The sequence below is a fragment of the Fringilla coelebs genome (assembly GCF_963513975.1).
Source record: "Fringilla coelebs genome assembly, chromosome: 4".
Taxonomy (NCBI): Eukaryota; Metazoa; Chordata; class Aves; order Passeriformes; family Fringillidae; genus Fringilla; species Fringilla coelebs.
In genome coordinates, this window is record NC_140032.1 from 62,424,523 (window position 1) to 62,443,985 (window position 19,463).

Below are 19,463 nucleotides of genomic sequence, written 5' to 3' on the forward strand. Positions count from 1 at the left end.
AAGTGACTTTTTGAGTTGCTACACAAAGGCTGTGATGGAAAATGTTGAAAGATATTGTTGAAATGGACCTTTAAGGAGAGCAATGCCACAGCAGAGAACAGACATAATGCAAGACTAAAGGAGGTCAGATTGGGCTTGAGAACACACTTCACAGGCCAGAGCAAAGCTTGAGGTTCCAGAATTTCTCCAAACTGCATGTTGCTCCTTTGCTGTCAGCAGCTGTCTGTGAAAACAGCTGGGAAGGATTTTCACCTCCCTCTAGTGCCAGTTATACCTCTAGTTCACCTCTCTGAAGGGTGACAGCCTGTTGCTGCTGGCAGCTGTTCACAAAGCTGAAAATCCTGGAGATGACAAAGTCCATCTGACAATTTCAGGTTTACTTTTTGCCTGTGTTGATGTAGGTACAGAAATTAAATTTTATTTTCGTTTGCTTCTTCAAAACATAAGACAATTGCTAAAATTCATCATTCAAACCGCAAGCTAGTACTCAGCACTTAGAAAATCTGAGCGTGAAATACTTTAATCAAGATTTCTTCTGTCTGTGCAACAGGCTTTGATGTTTTGATACTACTTTTTTAAAATCTGTTTTTCTGGAAAAGAAAAAAACCACAAAAACCCCCAAACAAATACAAAAATCCCAAAAAATTCCAACCCAGCCAAGAACGTGCTGTGATTCTTTTCCTCACCTGGTGGGCTCTTTCTGTCAAAAATTTTGAGCCAACTAGCCACCCCAACTTCTGCTTTACCAGGCAGGTGGGAGGAACACACAGTTCCAGCTGTGTGTTGTGATGAAAGTGAGTGATGAATGAGGAAATCAGCAGCTACAATAAGTTACTTGTAGTGTTTGGCAGCATATAAGGAAATATATGATGCAGCTCTATGGCACTTTTGTGGCTGCAGTCACTGACTGTAGGTGCTGTTTTCTCCCTGTGGGTGGTTTGGAACGAGTGAGAGGAGAGCAGAGAGGACAGAGGCACAGAGAGGGTGAGGGCACAAACAGAGACAGAAGGAATTTTATGCTAAAGGACATTGGAGCTCACTTTGTGTATTGCCCACAGGTTGGCACATTTCCATGGAGTGCCATCCCTGCTGTGACACAGATAATTCTGTTATTTGGAAAGGCATTACTTGGTTGTGTGCTTTCCTTGCTCTGCTCACCTGCTGCAGAAGATGGAGGCTGTGCAGGATGATGGAAGTGAATTCCATTCCCAAGCAACAGGCATCAAGCATCACCATGGGTAACTGAATTCTCCTGCATTCTGGGTGTTACTCCTTTATTTGGGATGCTGCAGGAGATTTTGTTTCCTCCAACTTTACTGGAGGAGGCAAAATCTCCAGCATGTTTCTGGGCTAGAGTTATTCCTGCTACTCGCTTGAATTACAGGTAATTAAACAGTGTGTTGAAACAGCGGGGTTTGCTTGTGGTTTACTGAGAAAAATCAATTTAACTTTTATTTATGCCTCAACATATATTATAAATCCATTTTATGACATGGGGTTGATGCCTCAGGTTATGCTCTTTATATTTTTCAGATTTTGTGCTGCTTTTGTGTGTGGGTCTGGGCTTCATATTAGGGGATAGTGAGCTCTCTTCACAGAGTAGGCAGACAAAACAATTCCTTCTCTAGCTGGGGACCCAAGGACAACTGATCCAGATCTCAGGCTCAAGAGCATAAACAACAGTGGAATGAAGAGAGAAAACAAGAAGGATGGGACTTCATAGGCTGGAGCTGTAACTGGACAATTAACTCCAATATGCAAATGGATCAAAACTTATAAAAGTGTGAGACCCCATGACCAGTTGTCCATTTTTGTGACCATTTTGGGTTCATCTGGCTAGGCTCTTTTGCTGCCCAAGGTGGATCTGTTGAGTCCTCCTAATAAATCCCTACTTTATTCTTCAGCTCTGTCTAGCCTCTGTTCTAGATCAGCCTTCACAAGGCATCAGGGTGAAAAACACTAAAGGGGCTGTACACATGTGGGGAGCCTTAACACCTGCCACATGGGAAGGAGACCTCTGACTATACAACCTCTAAACAGGCAACCCCTTTGAAAAATAGCAGGAAGCCCTATCTCTGAGGGGACTTAACCTGACAGCCAGTCAGAGCAGAGACAGCTTCCACAAAAGGGCAGCTTCCACAAAAGGGCTGCTTCCACAAAAGTGACCGACCGACTGACACCATCCCTGTGCTGGGACAGACCTCTAGATACCCGGGAAAAATGCCCGGGAAATTGGGCTGTGGGTGGAGTCTTAGCCCATAAAAGCATTTAAGTGCAACACATTTTGCCCTGCCATTTTCTTTCTGATTTCTTGAAGGGAGCGGGGTGTCTCCCAGAGGTTGAACTCATTCAGGCCCCCTCTCTCGTGCACGTGCCCCATCTGCCACGCAGACGCTGGCGGGGTGTCCTGAGTGGGATAGGTGAGTAATGCGATGGTTGACTCTCATAATTAAAAGGCAAATATTATGTGTACATTAAGAGAAGTTTAATAGATTTATAGTTATGTTTTACCCCCCTGTCCTAGGTTACCATATTAAGATATATTCTGTTCCCATCCTCAAGAGCTGCTGAAACCAGGAGGGGCATTGTTTCTTCCTTATCTCCTGTTAATGGGCCCATCAATGCCTTTCTGCATGACTCAGAGGTAACTCCCTCCAGGAGCCATCTCTGTTTAGGGGACCCTCCACATCACTCAGAGAATGATATCAGCCCATTGTGAGATGCTCCACCCAGGGGGGAGGAGCTGAGCATCCCCGCCTGGATATAATCTGGGTTTTGGGACACAACAAGCAGTCTTTCCACTGCATTCCCAGAGGAGAAGTCTTCTTTTCCACTGGATCTTCAGAGGAAGACTACACCCTTTCCACAGGATCACTGCTCCAACAGAACCACATCTGCCACTCCAGGAGGGCTGCAGCCACCAACCCAACTGGGCTGCTACCAACACCCTGACCCACAGGGTGTCAGGTTGTATTCTGACTCTGACAGTGGTTTTTCTTTTGTATTATCGCATGTATTTTGGTTTTCTTTCCCCTTTTCCTAATAAATTGTATTTCTGACTTGGAGTGTCTCACTGGTTTTGCTTTCAAACCAGAACAACCCCCTGCCCTTGCATTGTTATTATGGGATGGCCTGGGTAGTCAGGGCATTTGGGAGGGTTGGCTTCTTACTATGGCAACACCTGACCTCCAATCAAGATGTAAGAAAGTGATCTCCACCATCAGACAGCAAAGAAGGAGTCAATTGACAAGACTTTGGGAGGGGCTAAAGGGTTAAAAGGTGAAACATCCATTGTGTGGATGAGCACAAGGCGGGGGCTGGAGGGGGAATCCTTTGCTCCTGGCTCTGTAATATTGTCTCTATTCAGTCTTCTGTTGCATTTTTTGATAAAATTTTAATAAATCTTTTAAATTTTTTGGAAGTGAGTATCATTTCTCACACAAAGTATAGTGGTGATCCTTTTCCACTCTCTACTCCCTTTTCTATTCCCATTTGGTAGGAACACTTAGCTTTCTTTATCAATAAACAGTTCTCAGATATAATATTGCTGTGTTTGTGCTTTATGTCATCCAAAAAATCTATCGAAAAGAATCCTCCCTGACTCCCCTTGTAGCAATATGGGACATTTCTCTAGCTGCAGATGTTACCACTTCAAATTTTACCCAACTAAATGATGGCTTTAGCAAGCTCTGAAATGCTGATTTTGATTAATGCCCAACAGTTCCTGTGTAACAAATGGTAAACTTCTGAGCAATAGAAAACTCTTCTTTGTGTGGTCACTTAATTATTTGTATAAGATTTCATGTGCAGATCCAGTCTCTTACTTACCTAAAAAATCTTGCTTCTTTTAGTGATAAATAGTTTTCCTTTAAAATTAAAAACCTTCATGACTTAGAGATCTTTAAAAAAAATTATGTGTGAGCTCTGCCCTAGGAAAAGTGTTAAAATAGTTGCTGTGTTTCATCTCAGGAAGTTCAGCTGCCTGTGCTTTATCTTCTCAGTTCAGCATTGACTGTGGTATGCATACCAATTAAAGAGGGAAATATAGAGAAATGGAGAGACAGTAATATGTATGAAAATTATATTTTCTCTATAACATAATTAAATTACTGGAGCCCATGGGGTTCATTGATCACTCCCCCATAATGTGATATTTTTTTTTTCCTGGCTTCCTTCTTCCTGCATAAGGCTATCTCCTCCTTTCTGAGTAGTTTGTGGAAAATATTATTATCCAGTGAGGGCTAATTGAGCATAATTAACCATTGGGTAACTCACATCATCAAGCAGAAGAGGGCAGTAAATCAAAAGCAGTAAGATTACTAAAACCTGGGACAGAGAAAGAATCCCTCATCCCCAAACCCTGGAGCTGAACAATACAGGAGAAATTAATAATGTATGCTTTTCTCCCGCTGAAGAAAATTGGCTTGAGTTTTTTGTTTGTTTCTTGTTTGTTTGGGGTTTGTGGTTGTCTGTTTGTTTGTTTTTATTTGTTGTTTGCAGAAAATCCAAATCATACAAAAAATACTTTCATTCCGTTCATTTAGTAAGTAACTAATTTCCAATGCAACATGTTCGCTGCTGAGGCACTTGTGAAGTGAAAGGAGCCAAACTGGGATTAAGTGCTCAAGGCTTGACAGTTCTTGCCTCTGGGAACACAATGAGACTGGATGTGAGTGTCTTTGCTACCATTTAAATTATTAATGAAGTTTCACAAAATCAAAATCACGTCAGTTTCACCTCTCTTCACTTACTACAAGTACTGGCAGCTGCAAAAGTTACACAAAGTACCAGTCCTAGTTATAAACAAAGAGAAAGGGACACTTTAAAGTATCTGAAGTTGTTACTTTATCATGTTTTTATGTTTTACAGTTGCTACTGTAAAAACTACATGTTAGGAGCTATTTCTGGATAAGAAAATAAGCTTTGGGACCAGAAAGGTATCAAAACCTCAAAGAAGCCTAGGGATCAAAACCACATGAAGGCTTCCACTCAGAGAGACACGACAAATTCAAGCAACATGGCTACTGACTGCTTTATCCCAACACAGAGTAAGGATAACTAAAATGCAATCAGTGCAGTTTTTTCTACTTTCTCACACCCCATGTTGGGCATCAAAAATTGTATTTGTCCTGGTCTAGGGCAAATTTGGGAGAAAACCTCTAAAGGGCTTCCTCTAGAAAGCAGATTTAAGCATCCCCTCCCCCAAATGGTTTGGGAAAAAAAGATTTCCTTGGAGAAAGTGGAAGAAAAACCTGTTTATTTAACAGGCAAAGCATTCACCATCACAAAAAATGAACAATATTAAACAGTAAAACCTCTTGTCAATCTGAAGAGATGACAAACTCAGAAAATCCTTTTCATAGGTTGCAGCTTGTCCCACCCAGTCTGTTATCAGTCCCTCCAGTGTTGGAAATACCACAGCCCAGGCCCAGCCCGGTGGCCACAGGTGCGAGCTGCCAGTGCTTTTCTGGGTGTTCAGTCTAGAGCAGGTTCAAACCATTCTAAGGAAAAGAAAAACCACAGCCTAGGGAACTTCTCTGTCTCAGCTAGGTAAAAACTAACTAAAAGCAAAGGAAAGCTCTCTGCTGCTGTTGGACCGTGCTGCAGACAACACAGTCCAGGAGAACGATGCAGAGGAGCAAGTGCAGCTTCTGATAATAAACTCTGCACTTCTTCTCTCCCCTGCTTTGCTCTTGGAACCAGTCTTAAAAAGGCAAAAATTAATATCCAATATAAACAAAACAGACAATTAAGGATACAAGCATCATAAAGTCACCCCAAAACGCAGGCTGCAAAAAAACTGTCATTGAGGGTTAAAATTCCCATCCAGTGTTTCCAGTCTAACAAGACAATTTTTGCCAGGAAGTATTCAATATTTTCCTCCCAATACCCCAACCCTCTCCTGACTTGCTCTTTTCTTCCATTTATTTCATAGTTGTCATTTGCTATCTTCCATCATCCACTGTTAATGAGATTTTTACTCTACATCTTTGACATATTTTTTTTACAATTTACATGCCAGACTATTAAAATAGTTACATTTGCTAATGTGCAAACACTGAATACTGTAATTTCTAGCAGCAACTTGGATGTCAGCTATATTGTTACTAAATGACAATGGTTTTTCCCATACAATTTGAGTCTTGTTTTTAAAGGCAAACAAAAGACCTATAAGTGATACCCCTAACATTTTAAAGAGCAGACAACTGAGGTTTTTTTTGTTTATGTAAACTAGGAGCAACATCTGTAACTGACAACATCAAAGAGTATGCCTTATTACATATCTAGCAGGCTTAGTGTATGGTAAAAGCTCATTTTTGCTATGGTGTGTGCTTTAGCAGAAAGCCACAGCTCATTTAAATTTACACCTCAGTAGTGGCTACTTACATAAGAAGCTGCTGGTAGCACCATCTATTATTAGTATTGCCTGACATGTTTTTGGAAAGAAAGAATCACTAATGTTTCCATGCTTCGGGGCACAGGACTGGTATTTTTAGGGCTACTTTTAATCTCAGGGAGATGTTTGTGCCATCCTTGAGTAAAATAACTGCCCATGTTATTTTCCTGGAAAATTCAAATTGTGTGTAACCTGTAAAAGCCAGTCAGATTCTAGAGCCTAAAGACCCCTGAAAGATTTAATTTCCTTAGGAAAGGAAGCTGATGCCCTGAAAATGCAGAGGGAAGAAATATTCAGTTCAAATGTATAAGGAAGAGGAGCCAGAGCAGTACAGCAGGGTGGTAACATGCATAAGGGAGTTGGTGAAGCAGGAGATGCCGAGTGCCAAGGAGATGTGGATAGTCAGATGGAAACTGAGCTGTGGCAGCGGAACTTTTGCACGCAGATGGAGGTGAGGAGCAGATGTGAGTGCTGAGCTGCCTGTCACAGGGGCTGGGCTCTTGTCAGAAGCGAGATCCTTAAATCAGACCCTTGCAACGTACAGGCACAGGGGGCACAAATCAGTCTGAGCAAAACCAGCATCCTAGAGCTCCTTACAGCTCCTTACGGCTTTTCATTGTAGAAAATCTCCTTGGCAATGTAGGGGTTTCTTTCTGTCCGTAACGAAAACGAAATGCCTCCTCTTCAGCTAAAGCTCTTCTGTTCATTTCTGTGAAATGCCAAAGGACATAATGCCGAAGCCCAAGGCTCGTAAACGAACCAGTTCTGTTGAAAACTTCAGACGAGGCTAGATCAAGGCAGTCTCGATGCACGCTTGCTTTGTGAGCAGAGTCTGACAGCGCATCTCGTACCGCCAGGGAACAACAGAAACTGGATTATGGATTTGTTGGTTTCAAACCCATGCGCTCCGTCAGCCGGAGGGGTAGAACTGGGGGCCGGCCGTTCATCACTGCCCTGACAGGACACTGCCTGGGATGGGTTCCGCACGTCCGAGGCTCGCAGCCGGCCAGACACGGGCGCACGGCAGCAGCACCGCGGCCGGGACAGCCCCGCGCCCGCGGACCGGAGCGCGATGCCCGCGCAGGCACCTGCTCCGACACAGCGGAGGGGCAGCGACACCCTGCTGGTTCCTCCCGTTAGCTTCCTCGCTACGGGCTGCTGTCGGCTCGGGACGCGGCGGCGGGAAGGGGGGAAGGATGAGGGGACGCTGAGGGGAGGCTGCTCGGCGGGGACGCTCCGGGCCCTCCCGCGCTCCGCAGCGCTCCCGGGCCCGGGCGAGCCCCGCGCAGGCGCGGAGCGGCCGCGCATGCCCGCAGCGCCCCCGCGCGCCCGGCGGCGGCGGGGCGGGGGGGGCCGGGCCGGGCCGGGCAGGTCGCGCGCTGCGCCCCCGCCCCTCCCGCGCGGGGCGGCCCCGGCCCGGCCCGGCCCCGGCCCGGCTCTGCCCGGGCGGCGCCGCCGCTTCCTGCTCCCGGCCCGGGCGGGCGACAGACGCGGCCTCCCGGCGCACGGCCACGGTAAGGGCGCGGTGTCGGCTCCTGCCGCCGCCGCGGCGGGCGGGCGCTGACAGGCGGCAGCCGCCCTGCCCAGGGGCCGCGGGGCCGTGGCGGCTCGGGGGAGGCCGCCGGGGTGTGTGGGATGGCCTGGAGGTGGCGGGGCTGGGGGCCGCTCCGGCGGCACCTCCCACCCACCGCCCTCCGCAGCTGCACTTTCGCTTTCGCGCGGGGCGCGGCGGAGGAGCCGGGGCCGTCCCGCTCCCACCGGCCCCGCTGCCCGCGGGGTCCGCGCCCGGCGGAGGGGGCGGCGGGCGGTGCCTGGCGCTGTCAGCGTACACAGCCCGGGGCAGCGTGGCCTCCCGGGCCGGGCGGGCCGGGTTGTGCTGCGAGCGGGGCGGCGGCGGAGCGGGAGGCGGCTGGGGCAGCGCCAAGGGGCAGCGCCTTGTTTACACAGGGCGTCGGGAGAACATGGCAGCCCGGGCGTGCTGGACACTCGCTGTCATGCGTGATCGCTTCTCCCGTGCCTCGTCCCTGGGATCGCTGTGCACCCTGCGCCGCTTGCACCGCTGATAAACAGCACAAGTCTGGCGTACTTTTCATTATACCGCCACTGTAAAACGTCGTGCTGGGTGAGCACAGTTCGTGTTTATCTGTTACCTTTTTGGATGCGTTCCCTCTTGTCTCTCCCCACTTGAATAATTCAAGCAGTTTTTCATTCTGCCTGCTTCCCCCCTTATGGCTGGTCGCTGTTACCTCTCTTGTGACTTTTCTTTTGTCATTTAACTTCTTTAGCAAAGACAGCACAACCTTATTGCAAGTTTAAAAACAGATTCTGGGTCTAGTCCTTATTGCTCTTCCTTCTCCACTCATTTCGTCTCATATAGTGGACAGGATTAGATGCTTTCAGAAAGGTGCTGGAAAAAGGATGGTTCTTTTGTGTGGTGCCATCAGTGAATACTCTTCATCTCTCAGGTTTCAGTAGTATCTGGTTCAGAAGGTGCCTGAAGTTTAGACTGTTACATACATCTTTATGTTCAATAGTCTCATAAGCAACTCAGGGGCTTTACCTTCGTAAAGCAGTCTAACTTAAATCTTACAAGTTTTTGACCTCTAGAATATGCTGCCAAAGCTAATTATGGAATTTTTGCACACTGCTTCTTTTTAGAGTGTGTGTTGGGGTTTGTTTTTTAAACCTACATCCTCCCCGTTTAATTTAATTTAATCGTCTCTGCTGCTTTATTATGTAAAGCGATGAATAATTCCTCCCTACTCTGGCTTGTGGGGGAGTGCAAATGATTGTTAAGGACCAACAATCAATTCGCTGGAAAGAGAGGTACAAGTTAAGGGAAAGTATGCGAGACTTCTGTCAGAGGGAAGAGAAGGTTACAGGGTATCTTTAAATAGAGAGCGGTGGGAAGAGAGCCTGCTAATAGGATGAGATGCAGAAGGTCCAGAAGCAGCCTGCCGAAGCCGCAAAGCTTTTTGCAGAACGTTAATAGTTTCTAAGTGATTATAAGCTTACATGTTTTGGGGCTCATCAGCTTTAGCTTTTGAGGTTTCAGAGCAAACTTTGGATGTTCAAATTATATATGTATGGAAGAAGGTCTTCTAGTGTTTTACTGGATTTGATGCCTCATTAATTTGATCCAGCATAATGGTTTCTGTGCATTCAGGAATAAGTTTGCTGGTTTTTTTGTATGAAAACTTCTGAAGTATGGTGTGGCTAGGACTATTTTGCCCATCCCTTATTTTTGTTTGTGTTTTTTAAATTTTAGTGCTCGGTCTAAATTGTGAGGTACTGTAAACTGGGTGGATTGCATGCTCCCCTGACCTCGTGGATGCAAAGATTTACTTTGTATCCTAATTTTGATGTAACCTGTGCAACAAACTTTAGCAAGAAGTTTAGGAATTTTCTTCTGTTCAGACAGCTTTTTCAGTAACTTTTCAGTTCCTAGACTCATTGAGTTTCAGAAAAAGAAAGCAAATTTGCTATTTCTTCTGCACGTGCCAGTGTGAATCAGTTAGCCAGAGCTGTAAATATGATCTGGGAAAACATCTTTAAAAAGACTTTTCAGTCAACATGAAATGTTTTACAGAGTGTGCTATGGTTTATATGTATCAGAGTGATAATGGCAAATACTGCTGTATTTGAGGCTCTATCTATGAGAGAGCACCTTAGTACCCTTAGGAAGCCTTGTTCCTCTTGATGGGATTCTGCAGTGGTCTTGGCCAGTGTATTTCTGCTCGTATAACTAAATTAATTTTCAAGCCAACTTTCTTAACTTTTTTGTTTTTGATTTAACCAAAAGAAGCCTGTTTTGGAAAAAAAAAAAAAAAAAGCTGTGTGTGGTGCTACTGCTAGGTGGAGTCCTGCACTTGTACTTGCATCTGTTAGGTATCTGCATGAATCTCTCCTCAGGATTTAGGGTGGGACCTGAATAAAAGGGGGATGTTGTTCCAAGTACTCTTGTGGTGGTTCTGAGTACTGGAGGAGCAGCTGCCTCTGGGCACTGCTGCCCAGACTTCTGTGTGTTTGTCTTGTTTTTGTGTATGGGCATCTTTCTTCAAGCATTGTGTTTTGAGGGTTTTTTTTTGCTAGTTTCTTTAATAGTTAAAATGAAAGTGTGCTAAAGCTATTAGACTTATATTTAGAGTTTTGTTTTGAAATCAGTCCTGAATTACTTCACTTGAAGTCTGGCCTAGGAGAGATGACCTTCTCTACCATCCTTTCCACACTATTTTTCAATTATTATATTTTATTCTGTTGATCTGCATTCCTGCTTGCTTTCCTGTTAATTTGATAGGTAGTTATGCACAGAGGAATCAACAGTTTGGATTTCTTTAGGCACACAGTTGGATACGTAATGTAGGTCAGATAAATGTACTCTTCAATATGTGAATGAGCTGGTGTTTTGCAGCCTTTATTGCAAGTGCCCTGTAGCCAGAGAAGACTTGCTCGAATTGATTGTCTTGGCCAGTGAAAGTTATAAAAAATGTGTCTTTGTTGTGTGTTTTGTAGTGGTAAATAGTTAAAAACTCTTTGCTGCTGGGGCAAAGTATTCAAGATGCAGAATTTTTCATTTGATTGGGGTTTTGCTTTTTATTATTATGTGATGAAAGCATGTAGATTTATTTTTGTTTTCCCATGAGATATGTATAAAAATAACAGCAAGGATGTTTTTATGGTTCTAAGGGGTTTTCCAAATGTTTCAGAACTAGTTTTTCTCTGAACTTCCATTACCAGGAAGAACAGGAGTGAATGTCAGAACTGTGGCAACATTATTTGGTAACTTCTTTTGGAAATGTTAAATTTATTTTTTTCTCCTCTGATGTTATTCTGTATTTTGCTTTATTGGTAAGCATCTATCCAGAGAGGAATTAAATTCGTAGTGTGCATATTTTTGGTTTTATTTTTAATCTTTCTGCAGGTTGTTCTGTAATTCAAAACTAGTTGTACTTTGAACCAGTTTCTGTGCTTGCTAATTGTATCACTGGGGACAGCATAGTCTCTTATAAGCCTGAATCATCTTTTACTTTAAGAGTCTGAGTCTAATTGTCTTTTGGCCTTTTTGGCTGACTTAGTCTTGGGAAATGTGAATTTCTGAGCTGATTCCTGGAAGTGACCAGCCAGCATTTTCTTTTTAGAGGAATCTAATGAGTTGGGACTTGCTAGAGAGAGGATGGGGAATAGATTCAGTGTCCTACTGAAATTTGAGGGAGAAGGAAAAAGTCTTCCATTGAGATATACTCCTTAGGGAAAGGGAAGAAGGGAAATGCTGGTTCCTTGAGAAAGGGCTGTGTCTGTGGGAATCTCACATATATGTAGGTGCATGGGTGTGTTTGAGTGTCTGCTTTAACTTAGAACTTCCAAACCAGACTGAACTGAAACTCTTTTACCTTCTCACTTGCTGACGAGTGGGCTTGTTGTTTTCTGTACCCTGGCAGAGTTTTGAAAACATTGCTGACTGAATGTCAGTATGAAGTTCAAATCCTATTATATAAAGACTTGGAGTACCTTGATGGACTGTTCCACATATTCATTCTGAAGATACAGTTTTGTTAATGAATGCTGAGATTTAGCATCTCACACATTCTGTGTACTTTCTTTCCTCTGTAAGGCCCTTACTATGATTTCTGCCCCAGCTGGAAAATGAGGATTATCATTTACGTTTCTGCATCGCCTTCACTTCATTTATGTAGGAAATCAGTGATTCATGTAGAGATAGACCAGCATAAAAGTAATTGAAACCTTTTATAACCTAGGAGACAGAAAGAACATGTTTTTGAGAGAACCTGATCTTGTAAATAGTATTGGGTGTTTTTAATTGATGCAATTTAGCAGCTCCTTGGCCACCTGTGTGGGATTGTAGTACCTAAAATATAAACATACAGTAGATATGGTCTAGTATTTGATTTATTTGCATTGATATTTATTATTATTGATTGTTTGTTTGCATTAATATTCTGCATGAGAATGAAATTAGCTTTGTGATGTGCTTAAGCAGAGGTACCATATGAAGCACTGTATGTTCACTAAGCTGTGAGTCTGAGTTGCAGGAATAATGCTGATGTTTGAAACAGGTTAGAATGTCTGTGTTTCCAAATTAAAATGCAATTTAATTTCTTTGGACTTCTATTTTGGGTTATGGTTCATTGGCAATATTTCTATTCTGTATATAAATGGAAAACTGTAGAAGAAGAAAAGATTTTTTAAAAAATTAATTTTTTTTTTCTGATTGATTATTTTAGTGTATTCATAAGCAATTGTTTTTCTACTTAACATATTTTTTGAATTTAAAGACTTTTGGATAGGTAAGGAGTAGGCTTTTTGTTCTAAAAAAATCTAGAGGGTGACAGGAGTATATGGCTCCAAGGGATGCCTGTTAAAGGCTTTTCAGCCTGAGTCTTCTGTAGGGAGCAGAGGAGCTCTTAGGTTTCTTCTTCATCAAAAAGTGATGCTAGCTTTACAAGTGAAACAATGGAAAATAAAGTAGTAACTTTAGGGGGGTTATGTGCTGTTACAAATAAAATATAGTTCGGTATGAGTCATGCTTTGTCATGTAAAGTGGACTGCCTATGTGAGAAAAAAAAGCCTTTTTTTTTTCTAAACTGTGTATATTTTTTCTATCATTTGAAATGTATCTTGTGCTTATTCCTTGCTTAGTTTGCATCTGGCTGGGGAGATCAGCATTTGTAATGTTTGTTAGTGTAACCTTGCCTGTAGGAAGCCCAGTTACCCTGCATGAATCCAAACAAGCATTTCCCTAAATGTGCAAGATTAGTTTAGTTTAAGCCAGCTTCCTGCTATTGAAAAGCAGACTCTTTGAGCTTGCCCATTGGAGTATTGATGATTTCTTTCCTCAATGTGTGCTAGATGCTCCTGTTTTCTTGCAGAGCTCAGTGATTCTTGTAGCCTTCTAATGGATGGATTTTATTAAAATGTTGGGCCAAAATCTGTCTTTCGTTATAAAGCACTTATCTCAGTGTTTGCTGGTGCCCTATCTTGATGTAGAGATGCAGCATGCAAGAGATTTCATAGACATTGGATGACTTTTGAGTATAAATTATGCAAATAACTTAAAATTATTTTGTGTTTCAGCAACCTCTGCCTAGCTGTTTAAGAGCAGTGGACTGTGAATTCAAGCCTTTGATATCCTGAGGTTATCAGCATTAGTATCTTCAAGAGAGATAACAGTTCTCAAAGAATCTTCGGGGGATGCGCCATGACATCAGTAGTGATTGACAATGGAGGCCCTGCCCTGGAGTTTGACAGCAATGAAATAAAAAATCAAGAGGTTAGAAAAGTAAATAGCACTTACTTACTATCAAACTTAGAAACCTTTTATCTTAATTTGAAAGAAAATTTCGCTGTAAATTTGCTGTGAAAGCAGATGAAATGGATCTGAGATTGTTGTGTAAGGAGGGAGACTGCAGCCATTTTTCAAATACCTTTTAGTAGAATTTTTTTGGCACAGCAGTGGAAGCAGGAAGTTTTGAAGTCTGCAGTACAACTGTAGACTGAGTTTACAAAATTATATTCTATACTAAGCTTTCTTTAAACATCTCAGATGTGAGGTATAGAACAAGTTGAGCAGAACAATTCACAGGCCTCTTTTAAAGTTAGCCAGCACAGCATATTTTATTGTATTTTGCATTGTTATCAACAAATAATAAATATATTCTACTCTTCTGTAGTTTTTAATAAAGATAGTCTGGCACAGTTCTACTTCTGCAACACTAACTGTTATTTATGCTTTTACAGACATTTTGATCCTTAAATAAGTAGAGATGAGCATATAGGCTTTGAAGTAGTCAGTTCTTCTGTAATAACTTAGGCACTTAACCCAAAACACATGTTTGAAAGACACAGGTCAGATGTAGGTACCTTGCAGTGCATAGTCAAAGCCTTTGTTACCTTTCATCAAGCAGAGGGAGGAGAAACACATCCCACAGCTGAGTGTCTTCATTAGAAAGTGTGCTCTTTTCTAATATCTTAAGCTGTCTGGTGCTTTAAATTTTCCTTAAACTCAGGAAAACCTTGTGATTTAGAAAGCCCACTCTAATGGCTGATAACTATCTGGTATTCTTTTAATCTCTTGCTTTGGAGGAAAATTTCCTTTAAAAATATTTGGAATTATTATCATTATTTCATAGAGAATTTAAGAACATAAGAGGAAAACATTGACACAGAGTTCAATAGTGCAGTATTTAGAGCATTTTTTTTCTTTTCTTTCCTTTTTTTTCCTTTCTATAGGAAAATGAGCCTGTCTCTGAATTCCCAGCAGTGGTTGTGGAGCCAGTTCCTAGTGCCAGACTAGAACAGGGTTACGCTGCTCAGGTCCTGGTTTATGATGATGAGACTTACCTGATGCAAGATGTAGCAGAGGAACAAGAAATTGAGACTGAAACTGTGGAAACAGGTAGACTTACTTAATTCTTTTCTTCCATGAGGTTTTTGTACTTTTAGAAATCCCCAAGAAATGTGTCTATCCACAGGATGGAGGTCTTGACATGGGGTCACATCTCTTTCCTCTAAGCTTAGTTTGGTTAGGTTTCATTGGTGACAGAATTACCTAGGCAGTTGAAAATATCACATTGCATTCAGGATGCTGTAACATTGTAGCACTGTGTCTCCTTCCTCATGAGCAGGCAGATCTTCAGTTATGTCTTTGCTATGTACTTATGCAGGGAGTTTACTGGACAGCTAAACTTGGGAGTTTTTAAAAATCAGCTGAGCCAGGAAGTTAGAATTCAATTTTACAATGTGTGTGAGCCACACGAGTGCAGGGCAGCTGGAAATAGGGACTGTATGGCTCTATTTACCCCATCTTCCAACTCTTGCCCCTTCCTGTCTGTCCCTTCCTATCCTGCCTTTCTGGTGCAAGAGTTTGTTATTGCTGGTTTGGTTGCAGGAGTGGGTGGCTAGGGGGAATGGAGTTGGGCTGTCCCTTTATGGGTGAAAAGCCTAACAGATTGAAATTAACACATCTATCTATAAAATAACAAGTTAGAAATGAAGAAAGGAGTGGAGCTTTGCTGTGAAAGATGAACTGTTTAGTGATAAGCACAAATCTTTCTGTACCCCCTCTCTCCAAAGAACATGATCAGGAGGTTTGCATTTTCTGAGGGGCACCAAAATGTGTTTAAAGTGTCTGCAGAAACAAAAACTGTGCTGCTATAGCAGCCTAATAACCTCTGGCTGTTGGGCTGTGATTCCTGCTGTCCTTCCCTCTTGCTCTCTTGTGTTGCTTCTCACACTTCTCTGTGCTAATTTTGCAAGACGAAAAATAGCAAGGAGACCCTCAACTGTTTTGTATTTTTGTTGAGTTAAATTTCTGCTGGATTAGCAGAGTGTTGGAGTAGGGAGTACATAGAACTGCAACCAAAGGACAGGTCCTCTTAGGCACTCCATACATAACTAAGACTTGACATTGGTAGCATATGCTTCTATCCTGCAGCTCCTTATTTAGAGCTGGAGTTTAAATTCATGATGTCAGGAAAGCAAAAAAAGGTGAGAGACCGTCCCAGCTGCTTAACTTGGCATCCCATTAAGACTATATGCATTCCCATCAGATTAGGTAAGTTTCAGTGCAGATTTCTCAGTAAACAGTGGATGCAATTGCTCATACATCCTTCTCAGGTTGAATGTTGTCCTGTAGCACTGCAGCAAAAATTGCAGGCATCAACTTCAGAAGGTGAGCATGAGCTAGTGATGCAGGTTTTGGGACAATACTTACAATTCCACTTTACTGAAATGCATTTTGAAAGAAATGTGCTAATTAGAAGTTCAACAAATAAATGTAGAGAGAAGTTATGAAACAATGTATTTCTTAAATTTAATTTCTGATTGTGATAATAAAACTTTTGAGGATAAGGTAAATGAGAAGTGAGAGGGTTCTTTCCCAGCTGAGTTTTACAACTTAATTTTCTAAAGGAAAACCTTTAAGAGCTTATACTTCGAAGGTTTTTGTATTCAGAAGTTGGTTTTAAAACATTAAATATGCTGTTTCTAGTAAGGTTTTTGTAAATGGCTAAATTAATGGCTAACAGAACAGCTCTAAAGAGCTGCTGCAAATGAATTCTTTATGTTTTTAAGCGTAATTTTACGACCATAATAAATGAGGGGAAATTACAGTTAAAAACTTGTAGCTCTTCTATAGGAATAGTTTTATATAAGATGCTGTTCAAAGAAAGGGACATTAGTGCTTCCAAGCCTTGATGTTTAAAAATACAGTCTAAAATTTATAGGGCAGTTGATCTGATAATTTGGTGTCTATAGCTGGAGATGGTCAGAGATGTGTCTTGACTGCGTGTAGTTTGTTGATGTTTTCTGTGTTGCTTTTGTTATCACAATTTGACATTAATATGTTCTTAAAAATTTAATATGATAATTATATATTTAAATCAGTTCAAATATTTATTTGTTTTAATAGTTTTGATCTAAGAATTAATGGACAGTGAAAAACCAATAAACAGTGGAGGAGAAATTAAAATTAATGAAGATTTTTAAAGCTACGAATGCACACCCATTCCTATAGTCCATCTTTTAAGTATTACTTGTGTAGTGTATACACTTATTAATCCAGTGTGGTTTTCATGGTGTAATTACACATGACAGTGAGTAGTGGTCTTTGCACAGAACTAATGTCCAGTGTTGGTGTAAGGAGTGCTTGGTTTAGGCTGTTCTGAGGGAGGCAGTCTTGTGGGGGCGTGTGTTGTGAGCGACAAGTTTTGACACAGCCAGGAGTCTTTCTGAATTGTTTCTCATAGACAGGTAAGATGGGCAGAGAGAAATATGAAAGCACCAAGAAACATTCATTTTGGTAGTGCACCATTATTAGCAGCGAATTGCAGGACAGTGAATCTGAGTGCGCTGGTTTTAAATTTTAATTTTGTAGTAGAGATATTGGGCTGTGGGTAGGTAGCAATTTACTGTAGGAGAGAGGTGGTAACAGGTGCCATGTGGTAATTGTTAATGAGAAAGCAGGCTAAGGCAATAAACAAGGTACAATGTTTAAAGAGTATTTTAAGGTGCTAATTTTGTAAAGTATGTGCCTTTATTATGCTAATGATCCCAATTTAGAGAAGTGCAACAGTTTGATTTCTGAACATCTTAGAAGAAAAATCTATTATTGCTAAAGTAGTCTCAATACATTCTACTTCATCAATGACAGAATGAATTGCTACAAAAATTTTCATGTTATTTGATAGATGTATCATTGTTGCCCCAAGAATGAGTAGACTTAATACCTTTTGTGCTTCTAGGTTCTTCAGACAGCATGGTAAATACTAAAACCCATCTTAAAGAATCCTTGGCAGTACTTGAAAAGGATCCCTTTTCACATAATACACCCCCCCTTTGTCAGTATCTTTCCTGTTGGCCTTGGACCTGATTTTTTTCTTTTTCTTGTGACAGTTCATTGGCAATTCCAATGAACTACTGATTTACGTGGTTTATAGCATTACAACAAACATTTAAATAGCCTTGGGCTACTTTGCAATTAATCTAAAGCTTCATAATTTATTAAAATATAGCATTATTCTAGCCTCCAGAGATAGGGATTAGTACCCTGTATGAAAAATGTTGTAGGGAAGCTGCTGTGGGAAAATTTGCTTAGGACACTGAAGAGATGATCTGTGCTGTGCACTGAATGGTTCTACTTGTGGTTTGCTGTTTTATCAATGGATTTGAGACTGTGTGGACTATGACAGTCAGTGCTGAGCCAAGGGCAGAATCAGGGTCTGCATTTTGTTTTTAATTAAAAAACTTCTCACATTTATGAAACCACCATTTAAATAAAATATACTATATGATCATTATAAGTACTCATGAACTTTTAGTTAATTCTAGTGGAGTATGGGAGTTTTTGCCCCCCATCAGACTCTTTCCAACTAATCTATCTTGATTCATGAATCAAGGATAATTTTTTATAATTAATCCTTTAACTGTAAAATTAATCCATTAACTACAGAAGTAAAACCCAAGTGTTGTTCAGCAAACAAGAAAGACTTAGTGGTTCATTGGTTTTTAGACTTAGTGGTTTTATTGTTCATTCTAGAAAAATATGCCTATTTGCTTGGAATAGAAAAAAGGAGTTCTCTAGAAAAAACAAAAGATAGAAATCTGGGTCATTTCAGTTGACCTTATGACATTCTTTGTGGAAGCAGCGAGTGCCTTTTGTAATGATTGGAAGGGGAAATAAAATCATTAGATTGACATAGTATTGAAATTTCTTTCTGTTTTTGTTTGATGTTTGTGAAAAACGCCAATCACTTGTTTTTAAAATTTTAAAGGTTTAATAGTAATAAAATGGTTATAAAGAAAATAATACAATTAGAGTAATAATAATTTGTACAATTTGAATTAGGACAATATGAGGCAAAAACCAAAGAGTTACGGACGTCCGGGTACCTTTCTCGGGGCAGCACAGGCCCGGGAGAAAAGGACCCCTGTTAACAAAGGACTAACCCTTAAAAACAATAACCTGTTGCATATTCATACACTTCATACATGATGCATAAATTCCATTCGAATAAAGGATTCCGTCTGGTCATCGTCAACTTCTTCCTCCCACTCCTAACGGTGCCCTTGAACAGGGAAAGAGTTCGTTTCTCCTGATAAGGGGACAATAAATTCCTTTTCTCTGAAGGTCTTTTCTCTGAAGGATTTAGGTGTCATGTAGCTGCTATCTCGCTGCAAGTTCTAAAAAAATCCTACATAACATAGTTCCTATTTTAACATTTTGTTATAACCCAAAACTATATTTAACCCACTACTTAAGAGAATTAATACTGCATTACTTTCTAACACAACACATATAATATTCATTTTAATATTTGCGAAAAGCCAATCATAAAATATGCATTTTTCACAATGTTCTTGGGAGTGGTATCTTTAGATCATTGAGAACTGAGTTACTGCCTTAAAATTTTGTTTACTGGAGCAGTGAATATGTTTATATCATAAAAGACACATCCTTCTTAACAAGTTTTTAATAATACTCAAATTCTATTGGCTTTAATTTCCTGCAGTTTTTTTTTCCTAAAAGTAATTAGCCCTTCAGTTTTAGGAT

At 41.2% G+C, this 19,463-nt stretch overlaps 1 protein-coding gene across 4 annotated transcripts in view; it reads left to right on the forward strand.

The window, feature by feature from the left end:
* The first annotated feature begins 7,790 nt into the window (after nt 1–7,790).
* ELF2 (E74 like ETS transcription factor 2) overlaps nt 7,791–19,463 on the forward strand; it is a 37,877-nt gene continuing 26,204 nt past the window's right edge. The window contains exons 1-3 of one of the 4 annotated variants that reach the window (XM_084205172.1): nt 7,795–7,911; nt 13,490–13,694; nt 14,645–14,810. In XM_084205172.1, coding sequence (XP_084061298.1) covers nt 13,614–13,694; nt 14,645–14,810 — 247 coding nt within the window. In that variant the 5' untranslated portion in view covers nt 7,795–7,911; nt 13,490–13,613. Of the gene's footprint in view, nt 7,912–13,489; nt 13,695–14,644; nt 14,811–19,463 lie in introns of those variants that run through there. The other 3 variants (XM_084205173.1, XM_084205178.1, XM_084205176.1) reach the window with 3 other exon arrangements.